General features: G+C 39.7%; 1 protein-coding gene across 4 annotated transcripts in view; it reads right to left on the bottom strand.

The window, feature by feature from the left end:
• Positions 1 to 647: 647 nt before the first annotated feature.
• Positions 648 to 17,830, bottom strand: part of IQCG (IQ motif containing G) — a 40,670-nt gene continuing 23,487 nt past the window's right edge. For 2 of the 4 annotated variants that reach the window (XM_046001471.1, XM_046001472.1), the window contains exons 7-11: positions 13,813 to 13,974; positions 12,750 to 12,824; positions 2,783 to 2,914; positions 1,970 to 2,071; positions 648 to 1,121 (exon numbers count right to left, since the gene is read on the bottom strand). In XM_046001471.1, coding sequence (XP_045857427.1) covers positions 984 to 1,121; positions 1,970 to 2,071; positions 2,783 to 2,914; positions 12,750 to 12,824; positions 13,813 to 13,974 — 609 coding nt within the window. In that variant the 3' untranslated portion in view covers positions 648 to 983. The remainder of the gene's footprint in view (positions 1,122 to 1,969; positions 2,072 to 2,782; positions 2,915 to 12,749; positions 12,825 to 13,812; positions 13,975 to 17,830) is intronic. The other 2 variants (XM_046001473.1, XM_046001474.1) reach the window with 2 other exon arrangements.

Genomic DNA, 17,830 nt, shown 5'->3' with positions numbered 1-17,830 from the left:
GGTCCTCATAACAGGCCGTTGAGATAAATTTTTTTTTAATTTTTCTGAGGAAGTGTAGATAGCCATATTGCCCTGCGTTTGGGATTACATATAAGGCTTAATTCGTGAAATGCACATGATGCATTTGGACACTTTTCTCTCAGAAATGACCAGCTGTGCAATAGGAAAAGCTTTAGCTTCCCAAGACACTCTGCTTGGATTATCTGTACTCTTTTAGTCATAATATCCTGAAGGTGAGAATTGTTGAGGGAGCAAAACAGGCATAGACCCCGGTGTCTCACTAATCAAAACTCTCTGCAGGCTAGTTTTCCAGCAGGCCTGGGTCCCCGCCTTTATACTATGTGGGTTGTACGTCCTAACATTTCCGTTTATTCCAATTTATTATTTTTTTAATTTATAATTTATATGCCTACCTATTTCCCAGAAAAAGAGCTGAAGCAACTTAAGATATGTATTCCATGCCCCTGGCACCCCAACAAAACACTCAGGTGATACTAACCTAAAAGGCAGGAAGGAACCAACTTTTGGACCTTACAGTGTCTGTATTCTGCCACACACTTTATAAACATCATCTTATAGTTCTGAATGAACACTTGACTTTTGCTCAAGAGTTTTTTCACTGTAGTCAAAAGATAGAATTGGAGACATTACAGAAATTACTGAAGTTTTAATGCATCACAACTAATAAGCCCGTGAACTTTTTTCTGGTAAGAAAAAGCAAGAGGAATCTTCACAAGGCTCCTAGAAATCCTTCTTCCCAGTGGAAGTTTTTCAAAATACGAAGAAGCCCTAAGTTGATGGTATAGTCCTAATTCGGGGTTTGAAAACTAATACAACAGGCAATGGGAGAGAACAGGCAGCGCCTGGGAATGTTCAAATAAGAAACAACCTGTAGAGACAAGTTGTCTGTGCTGCCAAAATGTTTCTTCCTCCAAGTCCTCCTCCCCATCGCCAGAAGACCAGAGGAAAAGATGAGAACTCTGTCACTTTTTCTTGCCTCTCCGCTTGTCCTTGTCTTTGCCTTTACGTTTAGAATCCTTGCCATCATCTTTCTCCTTCTTAGGCAGTCTGAAGCCACCAATTTCCCTCCGTACCATAGTGCCTCGCCACCAGGCCTGGAGCTGGAAGAGAAAGGGGGAGTGAGTACAATAGGACAGGTCTGCCAATCCCCATCCTTTCTGCATAAGGGAGTTGTCTTGTCATAAAGTAACTTATGTCTGAAGAATGGTGTGTGTCTGAAGCATGGAAGCCGCCAGGCATGCTGAACTCTATTTATTCCCTCCACCTTTGTTTGAAAACAGGTCTTATCAGAACCTAGCAGATAGCCTAGGATAACTTAGATAAATGGGATTTTGAGAAGATCCTCCAGGGGTGTCTGGCTGGCTCAGTTGGTAGAACACATGACCTTGTTCTTGGGGCCATGAGTTCAAGCCCTACATTGGGGATAGAGTTGGTTTAAAAAAAAAAAAACAGCTCCTCTAAGAGTTGTTCTGACTATAAATAATATTCTAAAATTTGACCTCCGGGCGTAAGTTCTAGGTCCTGCTTCCCCTGCTGACCACCACTTTCCCCTGGATTAAGAGTTAGGGACATGTCCCTTGCTATGTGAACCATCTCCCTGCACCAAGGACTGCAGGCAAATTCCAGTAATAACAAAAGGCCATCCTTCCTTACTGATCTGTTTCATGCTTCATAATAAATGAATAAGAGACTTTGTGTTGCTCAGTGTTAGGCCAGCTATTGAATTGAAGATGCCTGCCCTCAGATGCCAACTGTGGGGCGCCTGGCTGGCTCCATCGGGTGAGTGACTGCCTTCGGCTCAGGTCATGATTCTGGAGTCCCAGGATCAGGTTCCTGCTTTAGGCTCCCTGCTCCTTTCTCCCTCTGATCCTCCCCCCTCTTGTGTTCTCTCTCAAATAAAAATAAGATCTTAAAAAAAAAAAAAAAGATGCTAACTCTGGCTTTCTACCTTTATGATGCTCTTCAATTCCAAGTCATCCTGTTCTCTCTTCTTCCTGGTCTTTTCCTTTTCTAACCGATCTTCGATGATGACCTGTTCATATTCCCTTATCTGTAAAAGTAAACATGGACCCCAGGTTATAAGACTATCCTGGCAAGGTGTGGCCTAGCCAGCCCTCCTGCACTTTTAATATAAAATTTGAAAATAAAGCATGCCAAACCTAAAGATAAACCAGTGAAAAGAAAAACTAAGTGGATTCCTATGGTATAAATATCCATATACTAACTATATAAAAATGTTTCAGTTTGGAGCAAATTTGCTATAAAATCTTGCATAAAAATGAACTAGTAACTTGTGTGCTTAATGACCTCAAAGTAATGTTTTTTAAACTTATAGAAAGTACACATAAAATAGCAGTCATCTTTTAAAAGAGATATTTGGGAAGTTTTACAGTTATTCAATGATGAAACAATAATCAGGAGCTTTTTAAAATTCATAATTTACAGATTAGCTTCAGAGACCATAAAGTAGAAATAGTAACAGTATCTATCTCAAGAGGTGGTGAGGGTGAAGTAAGTCCTTTGGAATGTTAATAAGTGCCTGGGACAGAACGAGCACAATGGAGGCTTGTCAGATGCCGCTAATACTGTCCCCATCAAGGATGCCGGATGCCGTCATCGTCATCATGGGAGAAGAGGCTCAGTGGTTTACAGACACACCTCCACTTTGTCACCAGAAATAGCTCCACGCAGCTACCATAGCTCAGCTACTGCCCATTCCTCAGGCGTGCTCAGCCTTAGACTATGGAGACTGCTTCCTTACCGTCCTCGCAAGTTCTTGAAGGTGTGCTAAGTCACTGGCCTTAGCAGCTTTGAGAGCATTTAGTTCATTCTGTTTCATTTCCGTGTCCTTATCAAATTTCTCCATCCAGAACTCTAGCTTTTCCTCAAGTTTCTGTTTGGAAAAACATTAAAACATGGTTCCACCAGACACAAAGCCTTATTATGAAATCATTTATATAAGGTTCGAGAACCAGCAAAACTTCCCTATAGTGAAAAAAAGCAGAATCATGGCTACCTCTAGGGGATGGGTTGCTTGATTGGATCAGGAAGGGACAGGAGGGAGACTCTGAGATGTTGTAAACGTGTTCTCTATGTGGGTGGTAGTTACAGGAGAGTGTGTGTGTGTGCAAATGTTTATCAAACTATATGCTTAATGTTTGTATACTTAATATTATTCAATTTAAAAACAGAAGGAAGAGGGCCTTCCAGGGGTCTGGATAAGGGAAATTGGAAAGGAATAAAGGGTAGGTAGAAAATTCTAAAGGATAAGGAATGGCATCAGATAGTTCTTTGATTAATAACAGTAAATACAGGGCTGCCTAGTGGCTCAGTCGGATGGGTGTCTGCCTTCGGCTGGGGTCATTATTGGGTCATTATCGGGTCCTGGGACGGAGCCCTGCGTCGTCAGACTCCCTCTTCAGCAGGGAATCTGCTTTTCCCTATCCTTCTGTCCCTTCCCCCTTCTCATGCTCTCTTTCTCTCTCAAATAAATAAATGAAAAATAAAATCTTAAAAAAAAAACAGTAAATACCAATTGAGAAGGATACAATGTCTTCAAAATCCTAGAAAATAATAAATGTGAATCTAAGATTCTGTACTTAGCTAACCTAGCATTCAAATGTGAGGAAAGAAAGACTATACCTGGTCTTTCCAAAGGATTTACTCAAGAGTATATTTTAGCAATGAAATCTAAAATTTCATTTTAGAAAGAGATAGTACATGTGAGAAATGACAGCATGTATATTTAAGCTACATAAAATACTTTTTAAAATAAATCATAATCTGGAACTAAAATCCCAAATTAGGCAGTATAGTCTCCTGGAAAAACCAGACAGGCTCTGAAGACAGAATACCTAAGTTTCGCTCCTAGCTCTGGCACTCAAGTATGTTAACTTAAATTCTTTAAGCCTCAGTTCCCTCATTTATAAAATGGAAATACGTAATGAATGATTTCAACATGGGATGTAAGGGAGGAAGAGAAGAGGTAAAACTTCGCTTTGATAAAGACAAGATATAAGTATTGATTAACTCTAGACTTAAGATGAACAGAGTATACATATATATGTTAAAGTACAGAACAAAGTATAAAGAATACGCTTTGAACAAAGTATAAATATATATGTTAAAATGTGAAGGGTTACCACTCCAAGAATATAATGCATAACTTCCAAACTCCTAGATCATGTACCTCAAGAATGAAACCTCATGGGGCCCCTGTAGGTTAAGGCCTCTGCCTTCGGCTCAGGTCATGATCTCAGGGTCCTGGGATCGAGCCCCATATCGGGCTCTCTGCTCAGCAGGGAACCTGCTTCCTCTCTCTGCCTGCCTCTCTGCCTACTTGTGATCTCTGTCTGTCAAATAAATAAATAAAATCTTAAAAAAAAAAAATAAAACCTTAAGAGGAGTCTTTAGCCTCTAATTCTGAGACTAATAACACATTATATGTTAATTAATTGAATTTAAATTTTAAAAAATAAAACAAGTGGAATATAAGAAAAGAACAGCAGCATAACGCAAGGAAAACAACACAAGCTTCAGAGCCTATCAGAGGCCTGTTCAAATCTTCAGTCTCCCATTTTCTAGCTGTATATATTGGACATGTTAATTAATACCTCTGAGGCTTTGTTTCTTTTGTAAAATGGGAATATTACTACTTATGTCCTGGGAATATTATGAAGAATAGATAAAATGTATACGGTGCCTGGCACTAAAAGGCTTTCAATAAATGATGCTTATTTTAATTATCAATTAATAATTAATCAAAAGTTTTTTAAAAAAAGGAGGAGTCTTTAGGTTGTACATTGACATGGAATTTTTTAAGAACGTGAGTCAATTATTCTGATCAAGTTAAAGAGAACATATCAGTTTGTTGCAATCATGTCTTTAACATCTCTAAGTCTTGTTAACATTTTTTTTTCTTTTTTTTAAAAAAAAACAGTCTCAGGACGCCTCGGTGGCTCAGTTGGTTAAGCAGCTGCCTTCGGCTCAGGTCATGATCCTAGCGTCCTGGGATCGAGTCCCATATCGGGCTCCTTGCTCGGCAGGGAGCCTGCTTCTCCCTCTGCCTACCTCTCTGCCTACTTGTGATCTTTCTCTCTCTGTCTCTCTCTCTCTCTCTGACAAATAAATAAATAAAATCTTTAAAAAAAAAAAAAAAACAGTCTCCAGGCAGGTAAAAAGAACTGGCTAAAATGTAATAATATCATTTGATATTTATTGAACTTCTAGATATATAAATTTCTATTTATGGCAAATGATACTGGTTTTCTTTTACAGTAATAATACAAAAATTAAAAATTTTTGAAGTGAGTATATACAAAATAATAACACATGTAGTATGCTGATATTACAAAACTAAGAAAGTGGTATGCAAATAATGAGTTTGCACTAGACAGCAAGAAACCAAACAATATGGGACACCTGGGTGGCTCAGTCAGTTATGCATCTGCCTTCCACTCAGGTCAGGATCCCTGCTCAGCAGGGAGGGAGCCTGCTTCTCCCCGTGCCTCCCCCTCCCCCTGCTTGTTCACATTCTCTCTCTCTCTCTCTCTCACTCTCTCTCTGACAAACAAAATCTTTAAAACAATTAACTAAGAAAAAAATTAAAAATTCCATCAATCCAACAGAAGAAGGAAAGAAACACCAAGAAGCTTGAAAAGCAGGAAATATAAGATGAAAAAAATAAATACAAACAAATTAAAAATCACAATAAAAATAAACTGAGGTAAATTTCCGTATCAAAATAGGGGCACCTGGGTGGCTTAGTGGGTTAAAGCCTCTGCCTTCAGCTGGGGTCATGATCCCAGGGTCCTGATATCAATCCCCACATCGGGCTCTCTGCTCAGCAGGGAGCCTGCTTCCTTCCTCCTCTCCCTCTCTGCCTGCCTCTGTGCCTACTTGTGATCTCTGTCTGTCAAATAAATAAATAAAATCTTAAAAAAAATTTTCCCTATCAAAATTAAGAGTCTCTGATTTTAAAAAAAGTCAATCTATGAACCATTTATAAAAATCACAGCTAAAACAATATAATCACAGCAAAAAGAAAGCAGTTTTAGCAAGTAGTATCTGGCAAAACAATGCAAGCCAAAAATAATTAAATGAGACAAAAAGGGCTATTTTGTCCTGAGAAAAGGCATGTTCTATTAAAAAGATATTATAGTTATGAAGTTTTATATTCTAATGCCATTTTAGAATATATAAAGCAAAAATTATTAGAAATATAAGAAATTGACAGATTCAAAATCTGGCCCTCATCTTGGGAGGCTCTTATAAGTCTCTGAAATTAACAGCTCAGGTAGATCAAAATAAATAACAACATGAAGAATCTGACAGACTATTAGACCTTTTTTGAAAAAAGATTTTATTTTATTTATTTATTTGAGAGACAGCAAGCAGGAGAGAGCATGAGCCGGGGGAGAGTGGGGCAGAAGCAGACTCCCTGCTGAGCAGGGAGCCCGACATGGGCCTTGATCCTAGAACCCAGAGATCATGACCTGATCTGAAGGCAGACACTCAAACAACTGAGCCACCCAGGCTCCCCAGACTATTACAGATTTGTACAGATTTATACCTAACAGAGAATACAAATTCTTTTCAAATACCCATGGAATATTCACATAACCTGAGCCTATACGAAGCCCAAATAAGGGCTCAACAAATGCCAACAGGCATAAGTCTTAACATTTCACATAACGATACCACAGTGGAAGACAGTGTAGACCTCAAAGGGTTGTCAGCAATAGAAAGCCTACACATTTCTTCTCCAACTCCAGCTACCTGGACATTTAAGAAATACACTTTTAAGGGCACCTGGATGGCTCAGTCAGTTAAGCGTCTCCCTTCGGCTCAGGTCATGATCTCAGGGTCCTGGGATCGAGCCCCACATCAGGCTCCCTGCTCAGCGGGGAGCCTGCTTCCCCCTCTCTCTCTGCCCTTCCCCCTGCTTATGCTCGCTTGTACACTCTCTTCTGCTCTCTCTAAATAAATAAATAAATAAAAATCTTAAAAATAAAAAAAAAGGGATGATAACATAAGCATTATGTATCAAAACCTGTATACTTCAGCCAAACACTACCCAGAAAAATATGCTGGGTTGCATATAGTAGAAAATAATAAAATTCAAAAATCAATGAACAGAGCATTTAAAAAAACTAGACAAAGAGGGGCGCCTGGGTGGCTCAGTGGATTAAGCCGCTGCCTTCGGCTCAGGTCATGATCTCAGGGTCCTGGGATCGAGCCCCGCATCGGGCTCTCTGCTCCACAGGGAGCCTGCTTCCTCCTCTCTCTCTGCCTGCCTCTCTGCCTGCTTGTGATCTCTCTCTCCGTCAAATAAATAATAAATAAAATCTTTAAAAAAAAAAAAAAACTAGACAAAGATTAACGACATAAGCTCAAAGGAAGTATAAGAAAATAGTTACTCAAAATTGAAGCAAAAACCAATGTGAAAATGAAAAAAGTATTTGCTCAATAAAGCCAAAAGATGGTTTTTGCAAAGACCAATAAAATGATCAAAACTTTGACAAATCATTTAAGCAAGAAAAAGGGAGAGAAGACACAAATTTTTTAAAATAAAGATGAGGGGCGCCTGGGTGGTTCAGTAAGTTAGGCTGCTGCCTTTGGCTCTGGTCATGATCCTAGGGTACTGGGATCGAGCCCTGTCTCAGGCTCCCTTCTCAGCAGACAGCCTGCTTCCCCCTCTCCCTCTGCCTTCTGCTCTGTCTGCTTGTGCTCTCTCTCAATCTCTCCATCAAATAAATAAAATCTTTAAAAAATAAAATAAAGATGAAAACAATGACTACATAAATAAAGGAACTTTTAAGTTGTGAGAGACTGTGGAGCACATCTTTATACTAATAAATTTGAAATGAATGTTTTAGATGAAATGAGTTCTTTCTAGTAAGAAATTACCAAAAATGACTCAAAAAGAGATTATTTAAGTGAAGACATCAATAATCGTTTAAAAAATTGAAAAGGTAGCTAACCATCTCCCCTTGAAAATGGTACTCAAACAAGATTGTCTATGACTAAATTTTAGCAAAGTTTCAAGGAACAGGTAATAATCTATTTGTTTGGGCGCCTGGGTGGCTCAGTTGGTTAGGCAATTGCCTTCAGCTCAGGTCATGATCCCAGAGTCCTGGGATCGAGTCCCACATCGGGCTCCCTGCTCCACAAGGAGTCTGCTTCTCCCTCTGACCTTCTCCTCTCTCTCTCAAATAAATAAAATCTTAAAAAAAAAAAAGTTTAATAATCTATTTGTTCTATTGGTATTGTTAGGTTTCAGAGCATAAAAAGACAGAAAACTTCCCAACTCAAGCTGCTAAGCTACCATAACTGTTACAGTACAAAGAACACTAAAAAATAAATCTATAGGTTAATCTTGTTTATGGAATATGTAAATACAAAATAAAAATCTACAAATCAATCTAGCAGTCCGTTAAAAGAATAATACATTATGAACAAGCAGGGTTTATCCCAAGAACGTTAGGATGATTCATCAATAAATTCATTACTATATTTTACTTTATTAGCCTATTAAAAAAGAAAAAGCCCATATCTTCTCAATGGATGGGAAAAAATCCATCTCATAAAACATCAAAACTCATTTCAGATTAAAAAGGAAAAACAAAAAAACAAAAAACTCAGCAAGACCAAAAGGAAACTTATTTAACTTGATAAAAGTTTACCTACCGTAAACCTACAGAGTAAACCTCATCAACCCCCATTCGTGCCGGCTATCAATTTATTGCCTCTCAACTCTAAATGCAGCCTTCACTGGCCAACTCTGTCAACCAGGATGCTTGCTCTAACTTGGTTCTTTTGCCCCCCGCACAGTGATAAGCCTTGTCAGTAGAGGGCGCTGAAAGGACATGACAGGAGAGCGTCTCTCCTTTGTTCAGGTCCTTCCTCTCTTGTTCCTGGGGCAGAGGGCTGACAGTGGCATGCGTGTGGGACACTGATGCCACTTATTCACCAACAAGGTTTGTTGACACAACAGGAGGATTCTTGCTTACCAAAGAACCCACCATTCCCAGTTTGTCCACTTTATCCCACTACCTATGAACCTGCTCTGTCTGACCCAGGGCAATGAAGCAAACATTTCTGTTCCTCCCTTCCTTGGATACCCTCCTTTGAGGAGGTTTCTGTAGAGTTCTTTCTTCAGGGTGTTTCTTTAGAGTTCCCTTTTATCCTTTCTTTGTAGCCAATCCCTTACTCTCAGTTAATGATTCTTTTGCTGAACGTTCCCTGCTGAAAGAACTCCTGTGTTTTCTGTCACCTAACTGAACAGTGATTCAAAACTGGTACCAAAAATAGCTTCTGTCCCACCTTCTCATTCATAAGTCCTACTAAGGCACCCAAAGTCCTTGCTTTGTCCTGTTCAGCAGATAGAATCAGCAAGGGGACTACTACAATGTTTTGTAGAAAGTTAAAGCAAGCAAGATCTCTGCAGACCATATTACGACAGAAAGAACAGAAGAGACACAGCCCTGCTGTGGGGCTGTGAGGATGTACAGTTGACCCTGCTAGGTAAAAGCTAACTGCTTCTGGAGGTTCTTCCAAACTGGGTTGGAGACACAGGCTTTGGTCAGCCGCCTACCGAGTGCCAGTGGCCTCTGAAGAATTTCTCCAGTCAAGATACTACACCTGGAACTGTAGCTGCAATTGGAGTCATCACCTGATTGCATTTACAATAGTCCACAGTCATTATCCAAGATCATTCAACTCAACAGGCCACACTGCTTAGCTAAATGGGGATGTGGTAAGTATCACTACCTCTGCTGCTTTATTTTTTGCTGGCACTGATCTCTGCCTTTGCAGTAGGGGTGCAGCATCTGCTTATGATTTACTATGCTGGTAGGAAGGGGAAGTTCCAGAGACTTCTACTTGGTCCTTACTACCATAATGGCCCTCACTCCATAGATCAGAGAACCAATGTGGAAATTCTTTCTGTTGCCCAGTATGTCTATTCCAATTCTATGTTCAGTAATGGGAAATAACTACAGGGTGGATCCACAGAACAAGTGGGCCTGGAGTAAAGCAGATCCACCGATCACCTGAGCACTATAATCCCTCATTTTGAGTAGGGACGACCACGGTGTTGTTTCAGGTCCCTAGGAATTAATATCAAATCAGAGCCAATGTTTAGTAATCTGAAAGAGCCTGGATATTTTCTGTATAGTAACTCTAATAAATAGCCACAGGTCCCTTTGAGTAGGCTTAGGGGAAGATTCACAGTATATACCTGCCATAATGCTGCAGAGTTCATCTTCAGGGGGACCTGGCCCTTTCAGTTAAGGGGATTTGGTCTTTGAATTGATTTAGTTCTGGAAATTGGAGGAGAAACCATGACTCTTTATTGTGGTTTTGGCTTCTAGACCTGGACTTTCTTCTGTTACATACATCAAGTAATTCTTTATCAGGCTGCTCATCAGTTTTGTTCATAGGGTACCATGATTAATTAGCCATTGCCAAATATCCCTATGGAAAGGCATTCTGATTTCCAGTACATCCCTGCTGCCCTTTATGGTAAATGTGTTCACCTTTCTTTGGCAGTTAAGTGCTTGCCTCATGTCCTCTGGCTCTGCAGGATCCCATCATCGCCACTGAAAGCAGGGAAGCCATTTCAATGATGATGTCACCCATGAGCTTACCTGGCCTACCTATGAAAGCAACCAAACACCTTTTTGAGGATGTGAGTGCTCCCCTCACGAACAAATTTCTCAATGTCTTAGTATGGGAGTGTCCTCTGGGAAGAAATGTCTCACACAAACTCATTACATGTAGGTGTTCAGCAGCAGATCTGTAGGTCATACAAATTCACTCTGACATTCCATTTCCCTAAGGGTTTGGATTCTCTCCACCAAATTCCAGTAGGGAAGCTGTGGCATCTCTACCTCATTAAATACGGGCCACTGCTGAGTCGCTGAGTCCAGTTTCAAGTGAACCGTTAGAGTCACCTCCAGCTTCACAAGTTATCACATGGGATCCACGATCTCTAGTTAAAGTATGTCCATATCATTGAACATGATTCAGTCCAGCATTATATCCCACCATCGTTGATCTAGCACCCTTAGAATCCATTCCCACAAATGTCTCCCAATTACAAGCAAAGTCTTGTAATTCCTTAGGTTTATAAGCTATTTCCCTCTGAATTATAGATATGTGAATAACCTGTACCCTGAAACTTGCTGAGATTTGATTCTAGTTTGGGTCCAGGGGCAAGAGGAGTGATTGTGCTGGGTGTTGAGAGTGAGCATCTGACTTAGATGAAGTTATTACTATGGCATTTTCACAGAAAGTAAGACTAATCTCAGACCCTCAAAGGCAGACTACTTCCACTGGGAAGGGAAGCTCAGAGTTACTTGGGAGTTCAAGATTATCAATTACTTCTGAATCCATCAAGATATTCCTATTATGAGTTTCAGCATCCCATTATTTCCTGAATAATGAATAATGAATGGCCTAACCTGCACATGAGAACCCGGGATGGACTATGATTTCATGTGTAATACTGACTGAAATACCACTAAGACCAAAAATAGAACAATGGTGCCCCATTATCACTACTATTAATCAACATTACACTTGACACTCAAGCTATACAATAAGCCACAAAATGGAAACAGACATATAAATAACAAAAAGGAAAATATAAAATTAAATTATTGTCTGCAGTCGAAAAGATTTTCTAGATAGCAAATCTAAATGAATTAACTGAAAAACATTAAAACTAATATGAGAGGGCATAAGGCATCTACAGTGATATGCAAGAATGAATAGACTTTCCATATACCATGCATTTACAGACATAGCTAAGAATGTTTAGCATTGCTATACTAGCAAAATTGGAAACAACCTGAACGTCCAGTGGCAGAAGACTGGTTAACTAAATTTTGGTCTGCCCCTCAATGGGATATTATATAGCAGTTGTACTGCTATTGGAAACAGTAAGACAAAGTATATTTTTAAAAAAGAGTCTGGAACAATATGTGTAGTATGATCCTATTTATGTCAGAAATATTAACAAATAAATAAATAGATGGACAGATAAATACTAAAAACGTAAGTATTTAGGTACATAAACCAGTATGTATATCAAGAAAAAGATGTGGAAGAACTACTGGAATAATTTGGGGTGATTATGAGAGCTTTTACTCTTTCTTTTCAAAATCTATGTATTTCTGTGCTGTCTCAAATTTTTCATTGAAAAATATTTTTGTATTGCTTGTGTTATTGGGCTGACGATCTGGGAAACACTGACTTCATCCATCCATTATTCATTCATGCACCAAATCATCTGATTGTTATTAAACACGTGCTAACTATGCATCCAACACTTGAACAAGGAACATGGTACATAATCCCTAAACTGCCTGGGTATAAGATCCCATTCCTAGTAGCTGCCCAGGTTTTTGTTTTTAGTAAAGCCCTGTGAGATAGCAGGTGTAAATTATTTTCTTTAACCACAAATTTGGAACTGTTTACTGAAAATTTATTAGCTTTCTCAAAGGTAAGCTGAATTGTAAGCTAGAAATTTTTTCCTTATTCATCCAACAGGGATTTTTTTTTAAACTCCATTCAGCTTAGTTTGTTATTAGTTTTAGAAATACTAATTAAAACCACTTCAGTCACATATAATTCACACGAGAAGAAATAAATGAATAAAGAAATATGTATTTTATAAGTGGAACACAAACCCATCAGAGAGTGGAAAAGTTTTGGTGACCTACCTGCTGCTCTTTTCTAAGGAACGTTTCAATCTCCAGATGAATCCGGTTCTCTTCTTCAGTTTTCAACCTCAGTTTCTGTGACAACAATAAAGCAATATCAGGAATTCTTGTCAGCAGGGTTCAGAATGAGAAATTCTCGAGATTAGAGATGTAGCTGTGGCCAGATCTCAGTTTTCTTTACCAGCTGGGATCCCAAGAATCCTGCCATATTGCTATAGGATTGGCAAATCGTTCCCTTAAACCCAGTTCATGTTCACAAACGTCGCTGGCCCATGTGTCAGGCATTGTGTGGGACACACGCCAGTGCCCAGGACAAAAGGACCACGATCCGCTTGCCTGGATAAATTGGATAAAGTGATGTCAATTGAAGGAGAGTAACCATGCTTCAAGGGCACAAGGTTCTTAACCTAGAAAAGGAAATTCCAGAGTGCAAGGAAATTTTGTAGTCAGGGTCATCTGACTAACCCAGGGGAGTAAGCTTTCAAATAAGTGGGGGCCCAGAGAAAGCAGTCCTCCTCCCCAGGGATAACATGTTTGCTCCTTCCCACCTACCTACTGTTCATTTAGCCATTGGAGCCTTCCTTTTCTAGTGAGGGTCTGCCCCTTGTTTCTTTCTCCTGCTATTTTCCATGGTGACTTTCCAGCTTTATAAATTAAGGTTTGAATGAAATTCAGCTCTCTTGATTTTATATTTCTTAATGGAGGGATAAAAGGTACCAGCAGCAAAAACCCACACTTAATAAGCATCTTGTTTTGCCCGCATTACCAGGAGAAATGGCAAGTGGTTTTATAAAATAAGGATAAAGTGACCAAGGGAAGAAAGTATAACTGATTTTCAAAGTCGTCACAAAAAAACAGTGGATGTCAGCTACAGCCCATCAGAATCTCTGCCTGCAAATACACAAGACCTCATTCTGTTTTTACTTCTGGTCTCAAATGTGAGAGCTGCAGGAGAGCTGGAGCAAAGATCAAGATACTCTCCCCCTCCTTCCTCCTCTGTTAGCTGAAGCAATATGAAGAGTGACAGCTCGAATGTTTTCATTCCTCATGCAGCAGTGATTACCTCTATCTCTTCCAGCAAAAGCTCCTCAGCTCTGTTACATTTCTTCTGGGTCTGGGAGATCTGCAGCTCAGTGTTTCTCTTCATATAGCGATTTTCCATGTTGGTTTTTGCCTTCATCTCTTGCAACTGGTCCCTGAGGTGAGCAATATATTCATTCCGACTCTGTAGAGGTTAAGACCAAGTTTCTAAATTAAAATACATGCAGGGGGTGCCTGGGTGGCTCAGTTCCTTGGGCATTCAACTCTTGATTTCGGCTCAGGTCATGTTCTCAAGGTCATAAGATGAAGCCTGGCATTGGGCTCTCTGCTCAGTAGGGAATCTGCTTGAGATTCTCTCTCTCTCCCCCTCCCTTACCCACTGCCCCTCCCCCCAGCCTCTCTCTCTCTCTCAAATACATAAATCAGGGGCACCTGGGTGGCTCAATGGGTTAAGCATCTGCCTTTGGCTCAGATCATGACCTCAGGGTCCTGGGATCGAGCCCCACATTGGGCTCCCTGCTGAGCGGGGAGCCTGCCTCCCTCTCTCTCTCTCTCTGCCTGCCTCTCTGCCTACTTGTAATTTCTCTCTCTGTCAAATAAATAAATAAAATCTTTTAATAAAATAAATAAAAATAAATCGTTTTTAAAATAATAAAGTAAAAAGAAATACATTCTACCTGCATTCAGTTCAGCCAGTGACTAAAGCCTATCTTTTGTATCTATAAATCAACAAGAAAATGGATCTATTTTACTATTATTGCACTACAGGAAAGTTAGACAATAATCATGGACAGTATACATGAAAACGAAGGCTAAGTAGTTCTAAGCATCAGGAATGGGAGTTTTTTTCCTAGTACACTATTTAGATAGTCTGTATACACAGAGATCTCTCATTTACCATCTCATTTTGGTAGAAAGAGCACTGCTCTAAATGATCAAAAGACCTGTCTTCTCAACCAAGCCCCCAATAGCTGTGTCAGCCTGGCCAAGTCAGTTAAACTCTGCACGTTTTACCTGCTATAAAATAAAAACAGTAATATCAGCCCTGTCTGGAATATCTCAGCAAGTGATTATAAGGAGTTAATTAAGAATATGTAAAAACTCTTTGCAGGTCCCAAAGTGCTTGGCAATTTTAAGGTTTCAACATTCATTTAAAAACTATTCATTCAGCACCATACTAACCTAAATAGTGGAGACCTAATAGACATGGTCTTTGCCCTCATAGAGCTTACAGTCTAGTGATAGAGATGTGATTAAAATAAAACAAACTTTTTGAGGCACTTGGCTGGCTCAGTTGGTGGAATGTGCACCTCTTGATCTCAGGGTGATGAGTTCAAGCCCACGTTGGGTGTACAGATTACTTAAAAATAAAATCTTAAGGGGTGCATGGGTGGCTCAGTCAGTTGGGCATTTGACACTTGATTTCAGCTCAGGTCATGATCTCAGGGTTGTGAGATGGAGCCCCATGTTGGGCTCCCTGCTCAGCGGGGAGCCTGCTTCAGGATTCTCTCTCCCTCTGCTCTTCTGCCCACTTGCTCTTTCTCTCTCTCTCTCTCAAATAAGATAAATCTTTTAAAAAATTAAGTAAATAAAATCTTAAAAAAGAAAGCAAACTTTTTTAAAGGCACAAAACACTCTTAAAGAATAGGACAACAGGCCAAGGGAGAGAGTAACAAGGGAGGCCCACATTAGATCAGGTAGTCAATGAAGGATTCTCTGAGAAGGGAATGTTAAATCTGACACCTGAAGGGTAAGTACGGATGTCACATGAAAAGTGGGATCAAGGAAGAGTCTAAGAAAGAGGAAAAATAAGTACCCAAGTCCTAAAGCCGCAAAAACGTGGATACATTCCAGAAACTGAAAGAGAACTCTGGAGAGTATCCCAGAGAGTGTTGAGAGTGGGACAAGATGAGGCTGGAGAGGGAGGTAGGACGGACCCTGTAGGACCTCCGAGGCACTAGTATGGAGTTTGAGTTGTAATCCAAGGGCCATGGGAAGCCTCAGAAGGGCTTTAGTTGGGGAGATAACATCTGATGGTTTGAGAAGAACAGACGCAGCAGGAGTAATTTCATAGAGACATGATCGGTGAGCTGACAGCATGACAAGCAAACATAATTAGTAATGAAAACACACTGCTTTAGTCAGAGATCACCGTTTCTCTAAATACCAACCAACTTTAGTTCTGCCGTGTAAGCTGAGTGGAGTTAGTTCTAAGCATTAGAAGAAACAGCAGAAATCGGTCAGGATTATCCACAATGAAAAGCAAACACGGTTTAAAGGATTATAGGCCCCTAAACTTAGTCAGACTTTCTTCAAGTCATTTTGTCTGACTTCTTGGTGTAACTCTGTGGAATCATTCCAATTATTTAGTTGTTCTGCCAGTACCAGAGCCCTCCAAGGAGATGAGTATCTCTGGCCGAGAACATGTTACCAGTCCAGCTGGCTAACATATTGCAGTACTTCTTAACCTCTTAAAAGCTGTAGGATTGTGGGCAATTTACTTAACCTAAGACCTTTCTCAACTGTAAAATCCTGCCAGTGTCTTGCACAACTTAGCTACTCAATAAATGTTCATTAAATGCATTTTAAGAAAGGTCTTTTTTGGCTCACTTTCCCCCTTCTTTCTACACTCTCTTTCCTTTTCCCATCTCTTTCCACTTTGCTTCCCTCCTCCCTTCTGATTCAAGCTGTATGGTGGTCAGTGATAAAGTCTGGATTTCTAGGAAGACTTGAGTTAGAGCGAAATGTGACAGCTTCACTTCCTCATCGGCTGGAATCTTTATACCTATCTAACCATGTAGTCTTTCTTTGATGCCCTGCTTATACACCACTTAAGCCCAGAAAACCTTTTCTAGAAAACCTCAGCCCATATAAATAACTGCAGTTTTGTTTGTCACAGAATCTAACGGTGTCGAACAGTTAGATATTCATTAAATAGCATCGACACACAGATATACTTTCAAAGACTCAAAAAAATGTTCTGGTCAGTTTTCTTTATCAAACCAAATATTGAGTCTTTTGGAGTAAAAATATGAAGATCATAAATGCAGACTTAAAACTCTATGAGTTTCTGCCTCTGGCAAGAAAAAGATATTACGTTATGTAACCTAATACGGTCTTAAAACATTGGTCTACGATTTCCCGACTGAGCTGCCCAGGCGGCCCCATAGCAACAGCATTTTTTAAAAAAAGATTTTATTTATTTATTTATTATTTGACAGAGATCACAAGCAGACCAAACTTGACTTACAAATCACCAAAATGCCTTCAGATCTGTACTCATTATTTGAATTCAGAGGAGCACAATTTAGTAATGGAAACAAGCAGCCAACCAATTATAGTTAATAAGGCTCCAACAGCTGCCACAAAAGTTTGAGCCAAAAGATTTTAATGGTGGTGTCTGTTTTCATAATTGAACACAAAGTAGAGAGGAGGGTTTGGTTGGAGGGAAAAAGGAAAATGGGAATGTGGTCTATTTAAGTGGCAAAAGCCACGGGAAAAAATACAGTTCTGTATTAAGTTAACATCTGTAGTTGTCTATGACTAATAGTGCCAGCTTCTAGAATACTCTCTGAATAAACTCTGAGCTACAGAGTCCCCCATTCTAAGATGCAGATGAAACAGATCCAGACTTCTAAAGTTTCAGGCTCCAATTCCACCCATTCCTTCTTTTCCATTTGAACAATTCCCTTTCCAATTGTACCAATTTCCTCTTCCCTTTTGTGATTAAGTTTCTGTACACCTCACTGTCTTGACTGATCTCCTCTGAGTAAACTTTTTTAAATGTAATGCCTAATACTATACACAATATTATACATGCCTAACTACAACAGAGGACAAGGGAGTATTTTTTTTTCCCTGTTGTATAAGCACTGTAGAGTGCCACAAACTGCAGTAATCAAAACAAAGAGGAAGCACTTCAGATGCTTTTCACAAGACTGGTCATGACTGTCAGGCTTCTGAGGACAATCCAGTAGAAGCAGCACTGTAAAAGGGAGACTGCGAAGTCTACAGATGATAGGAAGGCAGACAGCTTTTAA

Source organism: Meles meles, chromosome 4 (genome assembly GCF_922984935.1).
Source record: "Meles meles chromosome 4, mMelMel3.1 paternal haplotype, whole genome shotgun sequence".
Lineage (NCBI taxonomy): Eukaryota > Metazoa > Chordata > Mammalia > Carnivora > Mustelidae > Meles > Meles meles.
Note: the sequence above shows the minus strand (reverse complement) of the source record. Positions and strands in the feature narration are given on the sequence as shown.